Source organism: Euprymna scolopes, chromosome 39 (assembly GCF_053919585.1).
Source record: "Euprymna scolopes isolate OS-2025 chromosome 39, ASM5391958v1, whole genome shotgun sequence".
Lineage (NCBI taxonomy): Eukaryota > Metazoa > Mollusca > Cephalopoda > Sepiida > Sepiolidae > Euprymna > Euprymna scolopes.
The window spans coordinates 66264933-66284932 of NC_136520.1; the positions used below are offsets into that span (position 1 = coordinate 66264933).

General features: G+C 37.7%; 1 protein-coding gene across 1 annotated transcript in view; it reads right to left on the bottom strand.

Annotated features, from left to right (window-relative positions):
• LOC145263820 (uncharacterized) overlaps positions 1-20000 on the bottom strand; it is a 114582-nt gene that overhangs the window by 47368 nt on the left and 47214 nt on the right. Inside the window, exons 6-8 of the mRNA XM_080120886.1 lie at positions 15051-15197; positions 9363-9558; positions 2715-4596 (exon numbers count right to left, since the gene is read on the bottom strand). Coding sequence (XP_079977012.1) covers positions 2715-4596; positions 9363-9558; positions 15051-15197 — 2225 coding nt within the window. The remainder of the gene's footprint in view (positions 1-2714; positions 4597-9362; positions 9559-15050; positions 15198-20000) is intronic.

Below are 20000 nucleotides of genomic sequence, written 5' to 3' on the forward strand. Positions count from 1 at the left end.
ACTGAAACCAAAAAGTTGTAAATTAAATAGCCCCACAGGAAAATGTTGTGTTGGCATCCACTAGCACCACTCCAGTTAGTAGAGAAGGGTCAAGGAGGATGGAAAGACAACGGAGAGAAAGCACTAAACAGAATTCCATTCGATGGATGCGAAGGGGGCTGGGACTTTGGAAAAGCTTATTACCACCACAATTCTAGTGAAGACTAATGGTCATTGACAGCGATAAGTCAATGGCAAAAGGCTGTTGCGATAACGCAAATTCTTTGCCAAAGGTTATTGAAAGATGTAAATGATATTGGGAATCTGAAGAGACTTTTTATCCAGACCCCAGGGAACACCACTGTTATTGCGTAATCTCCGCAATTTTTTTTTAATTTTCTTCTTTTGAAGACTGTAACGCTGGGTATGGGGCAGCGAAACCAGCTGCCAACATTGTCCTGCTTTTTATTGAAACCAACCAAAAGCTCTTTTTAGCATCCTCGTTGCCCCCCTAAGTGCAATTGTCTGGATCTTTTTTGCACTTCGTTCACTAGGAATACAGGGCGACCCCAAAATACGAGCCTCAACTATAATTAGGCTCCGTTTCTTAGTGTTTTGTCCCAATGAAATGAAACTTTGGTCATAACTAGTTTATTATATTCAAAACATCACATCAAAACACTAGGGTCTGGCCTTTTTTTCTCCCTTGACTGTAAAATGCTCAGAAAAAACAATTGAATGTCCTCGTTTTTTGGGGGGCTCCCTGTATTAGTTAACTAGGACTTCAAGTTCTTCTTCACAGCACCTATAATAACTGGTATGATTGATATCTCCCTAAGATTCCAGTTTCTTTTCATATCATACATGAGACCTTAATATTTGATCTGTTTCTCCCTTTCAGCTCTGTTCAGACCTCCATCATTAGGAATACTCACTTCACCCAAGGTTGCAACTCTCTCTGACCTATTTTATATAACTATGTCAGGTTTCACAGCAGCATTTTCAAGGTAGGTAACTGTAGGGATTACATGGTCGTAATGCATGGTATATAAGTCATTTCCAACTGTTCTTTCAGGTTGATGTTCCCATGATTTGCTGCTACACTGGATGTCTAATTTTTACAGATGGTCCAGTGGGGTACTTACATACTACATCATGTCTCAGCGTAAGCGACCAAAAATATAATTGCGAATTACTTAGGACCTCTATCCAGCCGTGGCTGACGAAAGGAGAGCATGCTATCCGATGTAGTAAATAAAGGGCTCCGTTGGAAAGTTCGTCTAAATTCCCGAGTCCGACAAGATACACCTAGAGAAGTTTTGGAGGTTACATAGACCAAAATGTTGCGAAAATGACACTCAAAATGAGAACTGTAGTCTGAAGAGTCCAAATAGTACAAACAAAAAATCTTATGATAAAAATCAATAACTAATCAACTAACAGAAAACCGTAACAGAAGATACAATTGAAATCAAAGGCATTGCTATAATTCATAAGCGAATATTAAGTGTCATTTTATTCTGGGCCATTGTCAAAATTGACTATTTTAGGATATTATAACAGTTGGCCTCTTAGAACTCTCGTCATAATCGAGAATACAACGTTATTGTCACAATGCACTGTTTAGACTTATCGCTGTTGAAATACGGCATAATCACGTTGACACACCGGTTCCCGCTGGATCACCGAAGTTAAGCAACGTTGAATCCGGTCAGTACTAAATGGGTGACCATTTGGGACTTCCAGGTGGTGTATGTGCTCTCCGCTTATCTCTGCATTGTTTCCGTTCGTCATAGACTTCTCCTTGCCACTAGACTCAGTGCCGATTCAGGTAAGGAAAGGTGTGGTTGGAGACTGCGCAACCCTTGCCTCACAATTACACGCGCAACTACCCCCCACAGGGAGCATGCTTTTTTGTCTTTCGAGACTAAACGGAGGCATCGGATCGATTGTGATCAAATGGAGTATTTAAAGAAAGACTTGCTCTCTTTTTATCAGCATCATCTTCTGATTTAGTTATGTGTTGCTGTCACAATCGAGACACCAATTTTTTTTGTTTATGTCGTAATTGAATGGATTAAAATATCTTATAAGAAACAACAAATTGTGATGAGGAATCATAATCGATCGACTAACAGAAAACTTTCCCGTTGTTGTTGTTATCGTTGTTGGCAACCGTCCGTCTCTGAAGACGATAGTTTTGCAGTGGAGCTAAATAGCCTGGGTAGGGTAATATGAGAGTGTAGCTGTTGCTCGTGTAGCAGTCCACCCCATCTCTGCGAAGCCAGAGGGTCCAAGGGAAAGACAGTTAATATAGCTTGTCTCTCTGCGCCACAAGAGTTGTCGATAATGACGACATAAAGTTTGGTCGCCTTAGGGATTCCATCTCCAAATTTTCTGTTTGTTTTTTTCCCCTTAGCTTTTCCCTTGGTGAAGTAATCCCGCAAGATAGTGGAAGTTTTAAATAAAAGTTGCCTTCTCCTAGGTTACCTATCATCCAAAGTTGACGAGCCACACCTGCTCGACGTGACTGGTTTTAAGGCGCAAGTGGACCACTTTCACCCCTTCACTCAATTAGTATAAACAGGTTCGACAGGTTTAGTAGCTAAATCATACGAAAAAGGCTAGGAGTTGAACTTGGTTGTCAGAGGCTTTTTATTACTTCCCTAAAGTTTGTATAAACAGAAGAGACAATTAAACCTGAAGTCACAAAATGAAAAAAAAAATATATTTACCTTTGAAAATGAGGAGCCATATTTGTTTTCTTTGTTGAATCCGCGTAAGAACAATTGTCAACGCGAAGTTCTAATAAAGGGGTCTGGTGTAGCACGATATTTTCTTCTTTGATTGGAATGACGTCATCGGTTTTCGTCGTCTTGGTGTCGGAATCAAATCCGTGATGAAATATCGTGTTATCAGTACTTTGTTTATTCAAGGAATCTTGAATATTGTTATCCTTTCTAAAGTTTTCCGAGTCGTCATGCATCGATATTTGCTCGGAAATATTGAAAATGCTTCCTTGCTGTTTTTTTAGATTCTTATGGTTATCGCCAACGAAAGCCTCGTTTACGAACGACAAATTCACACTCGTACACAAACTAGTCATTTCCTCTTTCGAACCGTCGCCATCACTTTCGTCATCTGCAGATGCGGTTGGGCTGCTACTGAACGACATCTCGAACGAATCTGATGTCTGGGTTGGCGAGGAATCGCTTTGACTAATCAATCTCTTGAGAAATGATTCTCCTTGAACCCGTAGTGCAGAATTTTGATCCTTCTCTTCCCGCTCAGTTGATCCGCGATCAAATTCAAGCCGCTTGTGACTCACTAAAGTAGGATAACCGATCCGACTTATGTTTTGATCTAAGTCTCTATGACTCACGAAAAATAGATCAGTCAATTTATTACGACGCTCGCTGTTTCCTTTCGTGCGATTCTCAACTTTTGTATCATGACCTAAACCCAAAGAATTTATTTTAATGGATTCGAACGACAAGCCCGTTGACATACTGTTCGTTACTTTGGATTCGTTTTCTATAGATGTTGATCTGGACGCATCAGACCAAAATAATTTGTCTTTTAATGTAGGGGTTCTGAGTCTGAAGTTCAGTATGTAATGAATGTACATGGCTTGACTCCAGCGTTTCTTTGCTTTGATCTTCTGTGAATCTTTGAAATGAACAATTAGTGGCATTCTGTCATTTAAAGTCCACGTAATTTGAATGCCATAAGGCATTTCCACGCATGCGCCGTTTTGAACACTCAACTCAAGCTTAATATGAATAAGTTCCACCAACTGCTGTGCAAATGCGTTAAGCGTTTTGCCCGCGCAGCCATTATCCATAAAAACATGAGCCTCTAAGAAGACGTTCTTGAATTTTCTAGAAAGGGATAGATTCTGCAGACTCAGCAAAAGTCGTTCCATTTCATAATCGGCTTCTCGATACATTGTGGTACATACGAAAATGTGGCTCTTTCTTTGATGTGTCGCTTCGGCTGCTAATTCAGCGTTTGTTTCATAAACAATTCCTCGCCCTTCTTTTCTGTAACCGAGTAAGAGATACTGGTCGAAGAATAAAGCATTCCAACCGTACGATATAAACAAACTTTCAAATGGCATGAACAAATACCCTGGTTTCTTAGTCCAATACGCAGGACTTAACAAGTAAGGTGTTCCCCAGATAATCAAAATAAAGAAGCTTGTAATAACCATAGAATTCAATTGCTCCATCGTATGACCGCTTACTAAAACTGGTTCCATGATTGCGCAGCAGATTCCAATAGCACTAATAACAGACAATATTGATGGTAACACAATTCCGTATACTGGAAGGCACCAGGAAATGGCTACGAATGCTAATCCATGTGCAATAATCGCAGAAACGTAATTCAACGTCAGTGGCAGACCAACTTCTTTAGTGAGTAGTTTTGAAAAGACTTCATTGTAGATGTGGGTGACATCGGACCATTCTGGAACCCGATAAACAAAATGAATGGTCAAGAAAAATAGTACTGAGCCTAGTTTCAGTAGAGTGTAAAAAAGTGTTATCTTTTTAGGTGTGTTATCCAAACGCCATTTTGGAGCCAACGTATATCGTTGAATAGCGGGGATGTTGACTGTAAAATAAGAATTAAAAAAACATCGTTTAAGTGTTATACTTTTACACGACAAAGTTTGGCTTTGTTTTTTTTTTTAAATTTAGTTTAACGATTAATAAGACGTTGTATGAGAATGATGTTTTAAGTACATAAATGAATTTTAGCATTTTTATTATTTAATTGGAATTCATTATTGAGATGAGTATTGTTTTATTCATTTTATTTATTGCGGACTATTATCCGCATCTTTTTCTTAGTTGTTTCACGACGTTTCGGCCAACTGTTCCTCTGGCCTTCGTCAGGTGGTAACCGCGACGGATATGAACTCTGAATCTCCTGACTGCATTCACTACAATTACTGCCTTCCGTAGTTGTTGTCGTCTCACGTCAATATATACCATTCAGTACGGACTTGACCATGGAAGATCAGATAATAAATAAACATGAATTTATAAGACCAAAAAAATTCAACCTTGATAGCCCTTCGGGGCCCGTGGCGCAGTTGATAGATACGTTGAATCTCTACGGTTCCAGGTAAGGATTGTCTGAAGGTAGCGGTTTCAATCCTACCCAAAGCCGGCCAGAGGTTTACTTGGCCAAAAACGTGGTGAGACAACAACAACTACGGAAGGTAGTAATTGCTAAGAATGCAGTCAGGAAATTCAGAGTTTCTATCCGTCGTGGTTGCCACCTGACGAAGGTCAAAGGAATAGTCGGCCGAAACGTCGTGAAACAACTAAGAAAAAGATGAGGATGATAGTCCGCAATAAATAAATTAAAATTTAGCATTTTTGTTTAATTTAACCACAAATTATCTTTGTAAGACGTCGTATAATAATAATGGCTTATTTTTCATCTCTACTACAAAATATAAGTCACTTTGTGTGTGTGTGTGTGTGTGTGAGAGAGAGAGAAAGAGAGAGAGAAAGAGAGTTCCTTATAGTTTCCGAAACGACTGAGCATATCTTTTGCAAATTTCACACAAAGGTAATTTATATGTATAGAAGTGTTCTTAGATATGTTTCGTACAGAAATTCATTCGATAAGTATGAAAAATCGAAAAATCCGGTCATAAAAATCGTATCTTTCTTATAGCTAAAAAATATAGGGGTAACATTTTAGGCTTCATCGACAAGGGAGATAATAAAATATAAGCAAATCATTACTTCCCAGAAAAAAAAAGAACAGATTTGCTGCCATCTTGAAACATAGATCAGTGGCAGAGCATTCGACTCCGGATCGAATAATCCCGGGTTCAAGTACGGGTGTACCTCACCATTTTAATTTTGTTCTTATTAACGAATTCAATTTCCGATAAAAAAAGAGGTACCATTAAAAATCGCCGCAAATCATTTCCTTGTTTGCATATTTAAAATTAACATTAATCAGAAGTGAGTTTGCAGGGTATTCATCGTCAAGCCCAAATATTAGCTGACGTGATATTGTAAACAAACTCAGACGGAATTTGATGAACGACAGTATCATTAATCTTTATAATATTTTTTGCGAATTAGTTCACTGGGCAAATTATACCTCGTAACATACAATAATCAATAGAGGAGTAATTCTATAATAATAATATATACGCAATCTGCATAAATTGAAACATCATGTTTAAGCGTATTGTTTGACCGAGCTACGCCGGGCGTCAAACTAATAAAAATATTAAGTAAAAAAAAAAATGGTTTTAGTGTTTTTATTTAATTTATTGATGTAGAAAGTGTTTTTGAAAAAGGTGTATATCACCGAAAGTTTAAAAAGGAGGAGGGGGGGCTAGCGCTGTTAAATAGAGGGACATTTTAGTGACGTCATATAGTCGTTAAAAGTCACTAAAATTTCCCTCTTTTTAACAGCGCCAGCCCTCCCCCCTCCTTTTTGAATTTCCAACATCTTTTCCCGTTTTTCTGAAATAGAACTGCGTCACACTGTGCACGTGAAACATTTTCAAATATTTTGTACTGGTATTTTTTTTTGTTTCTTAATCTCATTCATCCAGAAGAAGTCTCGAAATAAAGACGAAACGTTGATGAACACATAATACGGTTTGTTCCTTTTTATTTATCTTTTTTGTCGGAATACTATTTCCATTATTTTCATATATATATATATATATATATATATATATATATATATATATATATATATATATATATATATATATAATTTTTCAGAATGTGAGATTATATAATTATTTCCACAGCCAAACAACGTTGCAGCCCACAAGAGCCACGACAGCCAACGAACCAGAAATCCAAAACTCGAGTTTCGCCCTCATTTGGGCTCATCAGTTTCAAATATGTCTAACTGATGAGCCCAAATGAGGGCAAAACTCGAGTCTTGGACTTCCGGTTCGTTGGCTCTCATAGCTCTTGTTGGCTGCGACTTTGTTCGGCTGTGGTAATAAATTATATAATATATATATATATATATATATATATAATAATTATATATATATATATATATATATATATATATATATATATATATATATATATATATAATTTAATAGTCACAAATGTTTTTCAGTTCAGCAGTTTAAATGTTTTACAATTCTTTTAAATTACGATGAATGCCGATGTGTACGATTTCTGTTTATTAAGTAAAAAAGATAAAAATGACTGATGTTTCTGCGGAAAAAAATATAATATATTCTGGTTAATATTACATTTTTAATGCGATATTGTTTCATTTTATTGTAGATTAGTAACATTATATTTGCCTCAGTTTATCCGTCTGTCAATTCCACTTTCCCCCCGAAAAACTACTCCACCGATTAGGCTGAAATTTTCGCTGAACCTAGGTACAGTGACCTAGGCATTATGGTATCCGTTTGAGGCAGTTACGGGTTGATTAGGATTAGTCATTACTAGGGCTATGACAACAGCATATTCTTTTGATCGTTTTGACTCTCGAGTATATATCCGACACAGACACAGTTAATCAACCGCGAATCACATCACTAAAAAAAATACTATAAAAGCATATAAGATATCAACGGATACATACTCGAGAGTCAAAACAATAAAAAGAATATGCTGTTGTCCTAGCCCTAGTCATTACAATAGCATATTTACTTCAGGTTTCTGGGAAACTACTGGTCCGATCTGACTGAAATTTAGTATGGATCTTTGTTATCATAATATGAAGTTAATTAATAATTATGGTATTCGTTCGATACACTCTTAGTCTAATACTTTTATAAAGATTGAGATTATGGAAGCAGAAGAAGAAGAAGAAGAAGAAGAAGCAGAAGAAGAAGAAGAAGAAGAAGAAGAAGAAGAAGAAATACGACGCTTTAATTCAACGTGCAAAGAGACGTCATAGCAAAGACAATTTTATAGTTAATGTGAGAATATTACGCCTGTCTTACGTGATATGCTGAACAGGATATCCTCTCGGTGACCTTCAATAAGAATTTTGTTTAAGCCACGTTACATTTTCAGAAATAAAATATCAGAATCCATGTCACTGTGTAACGTTGTCCGGGGACCAACACGTAGTGGCATGAGTCGCAAAGTAGACAAAGGATTGAAATACTTTCAACTCGCTTTTTCTTTGAAACACTACATTTATTTTCTTATTGTCACGGCCGTGACGGCATCCACGGGATCGTTTTCTGTCATGTGATCGCGAATGTTATTTCCGTCTCTAACGAGATCTTCTTTGTAAAGTCTTTTTTTTTCTTTACCAGTTATGTCATTTCAGCCGCATTTGCATACGTGCTATGTTACAATTGTTTTCATTAACATAGTTTCTTTAGAAAAAAATAAAATAAAATAATGTGCTTTTGAAGAGTGGTGGTGTTTAAATTAACGCATTTCAGTGTAATGTCGAAATTAGTATGAATTCCCAAAATGACGAAAAATGATACAATAGAAAAATAATTACAAGTAAAATATAAAATGTATCGATTTATTGAGTCTTATCGTATGTTTTAATGTTAAAGAGTTCTGAACATACAGGGGGAGATAACTGTATTAATTGGTTTATTGCGGACGAGTATCCCGATCTTTGTTGTTCCTTAGCAATTACTGCCATCCATAGTTGTCGTTTCATCACGTTTTGGCCAAGTAAGCCTCTGGCCGGCTTTGGGTAGGATTGAAACCGCTATCTTCAGACACTTCTCACCTAAAACCGTAGAGATTCAACGTCTCTATCCACTGCACTACGGGCCCAGAAGGCCAGAGGAATAGTTGGCCGAAATGTCGTGAAACAACAACTAAGAAAGATGCGAATAATAGCTAGCAATAAATAAATTAATAAATAATACTCATCTCAATAATGAATTCCAATGAAGTAATATAGAGATAACTGTAGTCGATCATTTTTTATTTATTTATTTATTTTACATAGGAGTCACCACTTATCAAGGCCCGGATGCCACTTGGGGATAAGGATTATTGAGTGTACAGTAATTAATTGGATACTATTGCAGTAATCGTTAGTAATGGAAATTTGGTAAATTGGTTTACTTAAGGGAGCGGTTCATCAAGAATTTGTTTATGTTGGACTTGAAGACAACCAAGTTGTAGTCATTTTGAATCATTTTGATTAAATAATTATAGTCTCCCATTTTTAAACGTCAGGCAGTAATTGTGGTTGATTTTTCTTTTCGTTAAAATACATCTAGCACATCTAGTTGATGATTTTTCGTAATTTTTGGAGTTTGGACTAATTTCGACAGGACACGTAGGTAAGTAATCATGTTTGCATATGAAATGCGTTGGTTTAAAAGATCACCAACTTACACAAAAATTTTATGTAGGAATGAGAAACTCATTTACCGATTGAGAGGCCGAAAAGAGTCATTCCAAGAGCCACTGCTTGGTTGCCCGTGATGTTGGACCGGAAGTACAGAACAGCGGCCATTATGGAGGGGAGAAAACTGGCGATCGTGCAAACAAATATCAACAGCCACTTCCGGTGGTGAGATCGCCGGCTACTCAATCCCAAAATATCGATTGTTTGCAACGATTGGCTCTGGAAATAATAAAATGAAAATCTTAGATTCCAGTCGAGAGTTGATTATATCATAATTTCCTCTCGGAAACTAGTGAGCCGATCTGGCTGAAATTTGTATGAACCTTTTTTATGATAAAGTGAAACGAACTAAGTATTATAGTATCTGTTTGATTCACAGCAAGGGGTTAATAGGGATTATTAAGGATTAATCACACTAATAAAACATTTACTCTAGAAGTTTTTTTTTCGGAAACTACTGGTTTGATCTGGTTGAAATTTTGTATCGACATTTGCTATGAAAAAGTGGAGAGAATTGAAGATTATAGTATATGTTAGATGCATAATTAGAGATTAATAGGAATTAATCACTACTATACAACATTTATTCTAAAGGTTTTCTCGGAAAGTACTGGACCGATCTGGTGTAAATTTTCATGAACATTTTGTATGAAAACGAGTAACGAACTGCTTAATATGTTATCCGTTCGATGCATAGTTAGGGATTAATAGGGATCAATCACAGAAATACAGCATTTGGTCTATTTACTTTAATGTCGTTGAACTAACAGAGAGCACGTTTTGCTTTGCACCTAAATAAAAGAAAATATACGAAGGGTGTGCAATAAGTAATGCCCCTGACCCACTTCCAGTTGTCTAATCTAGCTGAAATTTTGCATGTGCAATGATTTATATCTCTACGGGTTATGTGGCAAATTACAGCTCTCAACTAATTGTGGTTTCTGTTTTACAGGTGTTTGAACTGAGTCAGGTGTGAAATGGACCCTGTTGAATGTTGAGCAGTGATCCGGTTTTTGTATTTGAAAGGACGCACACCACAAGAGACTTTTGATGAAATGAAAGAAACTTATGGCGATAATGCCCCATCATATGACCTTGTAAAACGCTGGCATCGTGAACTCAAACATGGCCGGAAGTCTGTTGAAACAGCTCCCAGACCTGGTCGCCCCCCCCCCTTCTGCCATTGACGAGGCATCTGTCCGTCAAGTTGATGCTGCCATTTTGGAAGATCGGCGCATTACTATTCGCTAAATAGCCCAAGATATCAAGATTAGTACAGGGTCTGTGGAAACTATCATTCATGACCATTTGCATATGCATAAGGTGTCTGCCAGATGGATTCCCAGGTTGCTCACACCATTCCAGCAGCGAGAACGCGTCGAGTGCTCGAGGATGAATTTGGAGATGTGCCAAGAAGATGAGTCAAAGTTTTTTCAAAAGACTGATTACACAGAATGAAACCTGGGTATATCACTATGATCCAGAGACCAAAGCCCAGTCAATACAGTGGAAGCACTTGGACTCATCACCTCCAAAGAAGGCTCTCCGCTGGCAAGCTCATGCTCACAGTCTTCTGGGACCAGGACGGAGTAGTGATGACAGATTTCCTGACAAAGGGTACCACAATTACAGGAGCCTATTATGCTTCACTTTTGAGGATATTAAGGAAAGCTATCAAAATCAAGAAGCGGGACAAGATCAGCAAAGGTACCCTCCTCCTGCAGGACAATGCTCCGGCCCACAACTCTCATGTCGCCAGATCAGAAGCACGGGTGTGTGGTTATGAAATCCTACCCCATCCTCCCTACTCTCCTAACCTTGCACTCTCTGACTATCACCTCTTCCCAGCCATGAAGTTCTTTTTGAAAGGAAAGCGTTTCCCAGATGATGCAGCCTTGATTTCTGAAGTCACGTCGTGGTTGAGAGGACCAGCCTGGAGTGTTCTACAAAAACGGTCTCCAGAGCTGCATCAAACGATGGGAGAAATGCATAACTCGGCGTGGTTCCTACGCAGAGAAAGACTAATAACTGTGTCAAGTTTCATTGATCTACGAAATAAAACTAATGTTATCTCAAACTACTTTTAACAAGGCTACAGGTTTCCCCGCCAATTTGCGAACCACTGCTTGGGAATTTAATGCTCTGTACAAAAAAAAGAAAGATAGGATTTTCTGCTAGTATGGTTTGTCGGGGATATTTACATTGAGCAGATACAACTGCAGTAAGCTCTTCGGAGCACATTCAGTAGAATTACTTGTAAAACAAAAACAGACAGGCTAAACTGCAGCGATGGGACAGAGGCTTGAATTTAGTCAATAGTGTCATATCTATTAGGTTAAAGAGTATCTTTTCTGAGCTCTGTCTAAAATAGAGGGACACGCGGTGAAACAGAGCGCATATGTGCGCGTATGAAAATATCAGCAGCAGCCAAAGGATTGATGGCAAACGATTGTATTAGAGCAGTAGCAGCGTTTGAACGCATATGCAAATTGGCAAGTGTACTTGGGCTTGCGTCTGAAGAAAAAGAATAAAGGACACTACGTGGTCGGGAGAGAAACAAACTCGGCGCCAAAGTGGATGGGCGTGTAAAGTGACGACGAGAATGGGCCGGCTGTTGCTAGCATGCGGTCGGAAGAAAAAAAATTAACCAGGTTAGATGGAGAGGTGACAGCAAGAGACTTTTTAAGTGGTGTTGAGATGGAGGGTAACGGTAATAAAAACTTTTGTTAAAAAAGTAAAAAAATGCCGACCCGGATTGGTATTTATTTATTTATTTATTTATTTACACAGGCATCACCACATTATCAAGGCCAAGAGGCCACTCAAGGATAAGAGTTAAAGAGTTTACAGTAGAAATTGAACAATATAGTAATCATTAGTAATGAAAATTCGGTAAATTTGATAATTTATATGGAACGGCTCGTCAAGAACTTATTTACGTTAGACTTGAACACAACCATATTGTAGTCAGCCGGAAAGCAGGAAAACGGAAGACAACTCCACAGGCGTGCAGTTCTAAGAAAGAAGCTTTGTTCATGGAATCTACGTTTAGGTTTAGGTACAGATAAAGAGTGGGGGGAATTATTGATAGTGTTTTCAGCTAGACGAGTGTTTCTTGTGAAAGTTTGGCGAGGGGGGGACCATCGAACACTTTCCATGAAAATAACGATACATCAGAGACAAACTCGCAACATCTCGTCTGTGAGATAGAGGTTGCAGGGAAGAGAAAAGGACATCTCCTACGAGGCTACAAAGTCTATTTTGAACTCTATCAAGGCAGGACAAGTCCTTTCTAGCAGCTCCTGCCCAGATGTGGCAACAGTATTCCATCCTTGAACGTACCTGGCTCTTATATAGATAGAGAATTGCATCAGCAGTGAGATATCTACCAGATCGATAGAAAGATCCCACCATTTTTCCTGCGTCCTTGGCAACAGATTTGATGTAGTGTCCCATTTAAGATCAGGAGTAATGGTCAAGCCCAGAAGCTTGTCAAAACTTGAGGCCTCCTGAAGACGAGAGCCATTCATTTCAATTGATGCCAGATGTGGATCAGAATGTTGATGATGTAAAGAGAGAAGCTTGGTTTTAGATGCATTAAAAGTAACCAGCCACTCCTTTCCCCATTGTACTACGTGCTCAAGATCAGAGGAGAGAGAATCGGAGAGAACTTGGTCGTTTACTGTCTTAGATGTGCTACAATAGATGGTAGTGTCGTCAGCATAAATATCTACAAATGATGTAAGGATGTGATTTGGAAGATCATTAATGTAGATCAGGAAAAGCGTTGGGCCCAGGATGGGCCTCTGAGGGACACCAGCATTAATACTGTGAGCTTCTGATTTTTGCCCCTCAACTACTACTCTTATGAACCTATCAGAAAGAAATGATTTAATAATTGAGAAGACATTTTCAGCTAGAGATCTTGTGAAGTAAACCATTTATGCCATACCCTATCAAAGGCCTCAAATATGTCAAGAGCAATTGCCCTAGAAAGGTTGCCTCCGTCGAGAGATTTGCTAATCCTATGAGATATAACTGTAAGCACATCTGCTGTAGATCTAGTAGAACGGAAACCATATTGAGTGTCACTAAGAAGGTTATTTTTGTTGAGATGGTTGATTACTTCTGCATTTCCAGTTTTATTTTTATGAATTACTGGTTGGTGCATCAGCCGAGATATGGCAGCAATACTCCATGCATGGGTAAATAGCTTTATAGAGATCTGAGATGCTGGCATGTGTAAGAGATTTTCTAACCCGGTATAGGAAGCTCACATTCTTTGCAGCAGCCTTGGCAATATCTTCAATATATTTTCCTGTTCATGTTTCCTGTTAGCTTAAGCCAAGGAATTTGAATGGAGAGCTCTCATGAAGCGTATTATTAATCATGGCAATCAGTGTTTGAGAAGTTGCTTTTTTTTTGTAATTGTTAAAGGAAAGCTGTTTAGTCTTAGCAGCAATAAATGATAACATCCATTCATATGCCCATTCCACTACAAACTGGAGGTCATTCTCCAAGATTTCAGCTATGTGTTTATTCGTTTTATTTTATTTCAATTTTTTGGTTGCGAAATTACGGTGTAAGTCAAGGTTGGTAAGAAGCTAAATCATTCGTGAGGCGGCGAACTTTAAATTGATAACTCAATTTTCTTTAATTACAGATTAACGGTTATTTTGAGTCCAACTTGGTTTGGTAAGTCACCCTGTTCTTCTAGCAGGATGGCGCCACCTGCCGCACAGTGCGCCATTTAATTTGAACAAATAATTTCACAAAATAGGTCTGCCAGATGGCCACCTCGTCCGTGTGATTTAATCCCATCAGATTATTTTATTTGGAAATAGCTAAAGTCCTATATTTACAATGATAAACTAGACACAATAAACCACTTGAAAGACAACATTCGACGCGTTATTGCCGAAATACAGCTTACTTTAATGCGTACAGTTGTGGAAATTGCACCTCTACATTACACCATGTACACACGAGCCACGGAGGACATATACTCGATATTTTATTTAAATTATAAATGAAAATTAATTTTTGGAATAAACCATATATTTGTATAATAAGAATATTTTTCTGTGATTTATTTTAATTTAAAGTTCGCCGCCTCTAGAAAACCAACCATTACAAGCTTAAGAAACCTGCATTTTTTTTTTTTTTTTTTTTTTTTGCCAAGCTTAACATGACGGACAAAACTGATGTAGATTGTAATTATTCCAATTCATGTTTCCTGTGAATGTTAGGTCGACGAGTTTTAACATCAGTCACAGAAATCGATGTTTGGAAATGTTTCTTATCCGACGAGTTAATTCGATCAATGTCTACATTTGAGAAACCAATCGTTGCAACAAAAAGTAGCCCGAAGTCCCAGAACTTCTTCTGCAGTTCTAGGGGGTCCATACTCCCAGGCGTTGTCTTCTCTCTGTGAGAAAGGCGGTTATTTTATTGAATGTCGACAAGGGCTGACTAGGTAATTTTGTTTGCAGACCAGAGTGCTCCTCCTCCGTAAGTGGGTAGGTGGGGAGGGGCGCTGGTATTTTAATCCAACTTTCCGACTCTTCTATCGCATCTACTCGCCGTGTGTGTGTGTGGTGGTGGTGGGGGGGGGCGTGAGGTAGAGATGAATACCTAAGAATCTAATAGCTTACATAAAAATAAAAATAAAAAAATTGACAAACCAATCGTTGCCACAAAAAGAAACTCACCTGAAGTCGCAGAAGTTCTTCTGTTAGGATTGGAATCATAAGCACGGAATTTAGCATCGGTAAGAATAAGTAAACTGGAAATGTCGGTGCCACTTCGACTGCGAAGAATACCAAACAAGCTGCTTCGCTCAAGCAAACCAAACAGCCCTAAAGACAAATAATAATAATAATAATAATAATAATAATAATAATAATAATAATAATAATAACTAGCGGGACTTATAGAAATTCCACAGGATACTCATTCATATGTAATATATTCATGTTGGCATTCTGTAGATGTTCAGTGTAAATGGAGACGCCCTGATATTATTGTACCTATTTACAATGCCTCCCCACGGGACAGAGTTAGACACCAAGGTCGTTTTTTTTTAACGCGGGGAAAAGGTACAAAAATAAAAATTGTCTCAGTCGTGAAGGATTGCTCCTCCACCGAAAGAGAACAAGAAATAGAAGTGCCGCATCTGAAGAACAGATACTACACTTGGCCATTGTAGCTTTCTTTTTTAAAAGCTAGCACGAACGCCCGGTAAAGCCCGGTCATAAACTACGCTTAAATATGAAATTTTAATTCTTGCAGATTTCGTATATATTATTATAGAGTTAATGTTCTATCAATTTTTGTATTTTTGTATAATAATAATAATAATAGTGATAATAATAATAATAATAATAATAATAATAATAATAATAATAAATTATGATAATTATAATAAACAAGAAGGCATTAGTTATTTGAGATACGTACTGTTATTTATTTTTTTTGTAAATAGATATCGCTCTAGACAAGACGTGAAGCCACTTGATATAAGGAGCCAAACAGAACGAAATATGATTAAGTTGCATAATAACAAAAAAGAGAGTGAATATAAAATAATTTCAAAACAAGATAAATTTTAAAAACTGACAGTGATGAATTCAGAAGCCAAATTATAACAAAACGCGGACGCGCGTATGCAAATGTATACGAAATATGGAATGACGTCACCGTAATGATAAAGAAAAAGACTAAAAAAAAAACGTGTGCAACAGACGGAGGAGCCTGTTCGAGAGCCTGTTCGAGAGCACTCCGAGAGCACGTTCAAGACGATGTTCCAGAGGACAGTCGATTGAGAAGGCGATCACGTAACGAGAAGTCGTGTGTGGCGGGAGAATGAGAAATAAAGTTCCTGTCTTAAAACAAAAAAAAGGAAGTTATTTCTTCTCTCTTATTTTTTTTTTTTCTTAGAATAGCGGGACAGCACTACTGTCAAAAGGAAAAGTAAGACGCTTCCTTCCCTTCTGTAGTTTGTGGGAGAACCTTGGGCATGATGGAAGACCTACTTAGCCCCCCCCCCCCCCGAAAAAGCTAACGTGATGTCATGGAAAGCAAGTGACTGATGTAATACGGGAGAAAACAGAAATAATTCTGTTCATGGTTTCATATTTCGTTGTGCTGAGCAGAAGATCCCTATGAGTACAATTGTCAGAACAATAGCCCAGTATGGGCACCGCTCGGACAGAAAGAAACTGCAACCTGTCTGTACAATTGCAAAGAAAGCTATGGGAATACATCAGATTCTTTATCCGAGAAACAACGTGGATAGGGTCCTGAATCAGAACACCTCGCTCGATAAGTATCACCATGGTGGACAGGTGGCGCCTGATTGTCATAAAACTACTCTACAATAACCAGCAAAGAATAACAGGAAAGATCGTAGGTAGAAAAAGTAGAGGACGATAGCAAAGAACATATGATCGTAGTCTAAACACCTGGGCAGCATAAAAAATGATGAGCAACAATGAATTCATGAATGCCTCGAGAGGGAGAGATAGATAGATAGATAGAGAGAGAGATAGAGAGAGAGAGTCGTCAATGCCTGTACTTAGTATGACACCACTTGAATGAATTAATTTTTGTCTCCTTTTCGACTGAGTCTTTTGGTCAATATCAAAGTGTAGTATCTGTTCCGGCAGATGCTGCAAACTATGACTAGCACAGACCAGCTATGACTAGCAAAGACCATATGTAGGGCCAACCCCACATATCTGAACTTGGTCACTGAAGGGGCAACGCTTCATACCAACAGTTTCTAATCCAGCTCCCATTTCCCACCTCTCGGGAGCTGGTACCCCCTTTCCCTCCCCCCTTCCCTCCATCTCCACCTTAAAAAACGGCCTTGTGCCTAATTTGCTACGTGGGGAAGCAAATAAATACATTCAGATGCTGCACTTCCATTTCTTGTTCTCTTTCGGTGGAGGATCGGTTCTTCACGACTGAGACAATTTTTTTTTATTTTTGTACCTTTTCTCCACGTTAAAAAACGACCCTGGTGCCTAGCTCTGTCCCGTGGGGAGGCATAGTAAATAGGTACAACGTGTGAGTAAAGAACTTCAACATGTTAACGCGTGTGTAAACGTGCGTAACCAAATAATCGAAGCGGAATCTTAAACATTTCTATTTAGAGACTGATCTGCTTTTTTATTTTTATTTTTTTTTTTTTTTGGACGGGGACTTACTAACATACCCTGTTAATATTTTGTATGATTTTTAATTTTTCATTCTTTTTGGATGTTTGCGGTCATCACTATTCATTTGTACTATTATATAGAAAGATCTTTGTGTGTCTGCGAGTTTGTTCCCTATGAACTCCAAAAACGGCTAGACCGATTTTTATGAAATTGCACATAAATGTACTTTATGTGACTGGCAGTGTTCTTAGATAGGTTTTATATCGAAATGTCTTCGATAAGTATCAGCAATCGATAATCGAAATAATCCGAAATAATAGGCGATTTCACCAATTTCGATGACAATAAAATATGGGAGTGTGAAACATTCGTTGATCATCATTCAATCCGGGGCAATGTCAGGTCTCCCTGCTCGTTTGTAAATAAAATTTCCTCGAATGATTTGAGATGTTTTAAGTAGGTTTAAATCCATAGAGTGAATGCGGTATTTTGGTGAAAGTGTTTAACTAAGAGTAATCAAAATTCTTGTTGTCAAAAAGAGTAAGACTAGACTGACCCCCATCCCCTTAAATCGAACATGGAGTAACGTCTAATTTGAATTGAAATTTTATACATTTTTATTTAACTGAATAAATTGGCTCTTTTTTACTTCTTTTTATAAAAACACATATAAAATGCACAGTAGGTTTTGTGTTGTGCAATGTTGACTACAATGCATTGTAGACTAAGTCACTGCGGGAAGGCATGTGAAGTTTCTTCTCGGAAATAATAAAATTCATGCATGAAAGAACAAGAGACTTGTACGATTTAAAGGTTTTATTGAGAGAGAAATTCTTTGCGTGGGGAGAGACCAAAAATTAACCTTCCATAAAAGTTATTTCTTCCGATTTAGTTTCCCTATCTAAATATTGAATCTGTCGACGAACGACTTGATAAGATTCAGTCAGGTTTTTATATTGTCTAAATGTTGTCTCTTGGCCTCCCAGGCGTAAACTGCGCTAAAACACTGTTGAATACGTGAATATGTTATTTTTTGTTTTGTCTTTGTTTAGAATACTTTGGGTCAAACACAAGACAAGTCTTTCCGAAGAATCTCCGAATTAAAAGAACAAATCAATTTGGATAAGTTAGCCAAACGAGACCTTGAAGAAAATTATCGCCTTATGTTAGACGAAAAAGATGAACAGGTTAATGTTCTCAAGATGCAGGTACGATTTATTTTTCATCTTTTTCTTATTCTTTATGTATACCCTATTTTACTTTCACTTATTGATGTTACTGTTGGCAATTTTTTTTTTTTTTACTTACGTTCATCCCTAACAAGGCATATAAGGGGCTACTATACTATTTGGGACCATGCATATGAAAGATTAACAAGCTGTTAATTTACATTACATTTAAACTTCTGCATATCAGTACAGTCAGGGAAGCAGGTAGCAGGAAGGGAATTCCAAAGTCTAGCTGTTCGAGGGAAGAAATATTAGAGTAGAAAGTTTTCTGGCGTTTAGGGACCTCAACAGTGAAGGGGTGTGATTTTGTTGCTAAGCGGGTACGTCGGGGGACACAAGTGCAACGAATTCATCAGAGCAATTTCCATAAAAATACTTCTAAAACGGGCACAGAGATGCAAAATTGCAACGATGAGCCAGGGGTTGGGGCTTAGTTGATAAAGTGGGACCCCCTCTCTCTCTCTCTCCCCCCTCTCTCTCTTTCTTTCTTTCTTTCTCTCTCCCTCTCAATTCCTCTTTTTGTATATAAATTTCTTCTTTTTTTTCTTTCGTTTAACTCTATTTCTTTTATATTTCTTTATTTTCTATGAATTCTTTCGGTTTCTCTCTCTTTTTCTCGTAATTTTTTTTTTTTTTTTACCTATTTTTCTATCTTTTTTCTTTAGTACGCCCCCTTTCTCTTTCTATCTCTGTGCGTGTGTGTTTCTCTGTTTTTGTTTCATTTCTTCCTCTTTCTCTCTCTCTCTCGTCCCCTCTCTCTCTCTCTGTCTCTGTCTCTCTCTCTCTCTCTCTCTCTCTCTCTCTCTCTCTCTCTCTCTCTCTCTCTCTCTCTCTCTGCGTATATACATTCTCTCTTTTCTTCCCATTTCTGAGACTTTTTTTTGTTTCTATCTTTGTGTCTGGCCACCTATCTCCCCCTATCTATGTCTCTCTCTGTCTCTCTGTCTGTCTGTCTGTCTCTCTCTCTCTCTATATATATATATATATATCTATATATATATATATATACATTATATATATATATATATCTTTCATTTTTTCCTTTTTATCCTTTCCTTTATTTCTTCTTTTCGTTTTAGCCCTATTTATTTTCTGATTTTAGAATTCCCTACTTTTGGTCTTATACCAGCCAAGGATAACCCACAAAGCAGTGATTCACGGATTGGTTGAGTGCAAAAACTAAAACGGAAAACTAGAAAAACGATTATGGTCAAGGAACGGCATTAGACTAGAAACAAAATGGCAAGCTTATAAAGCAAGTAGTATTACA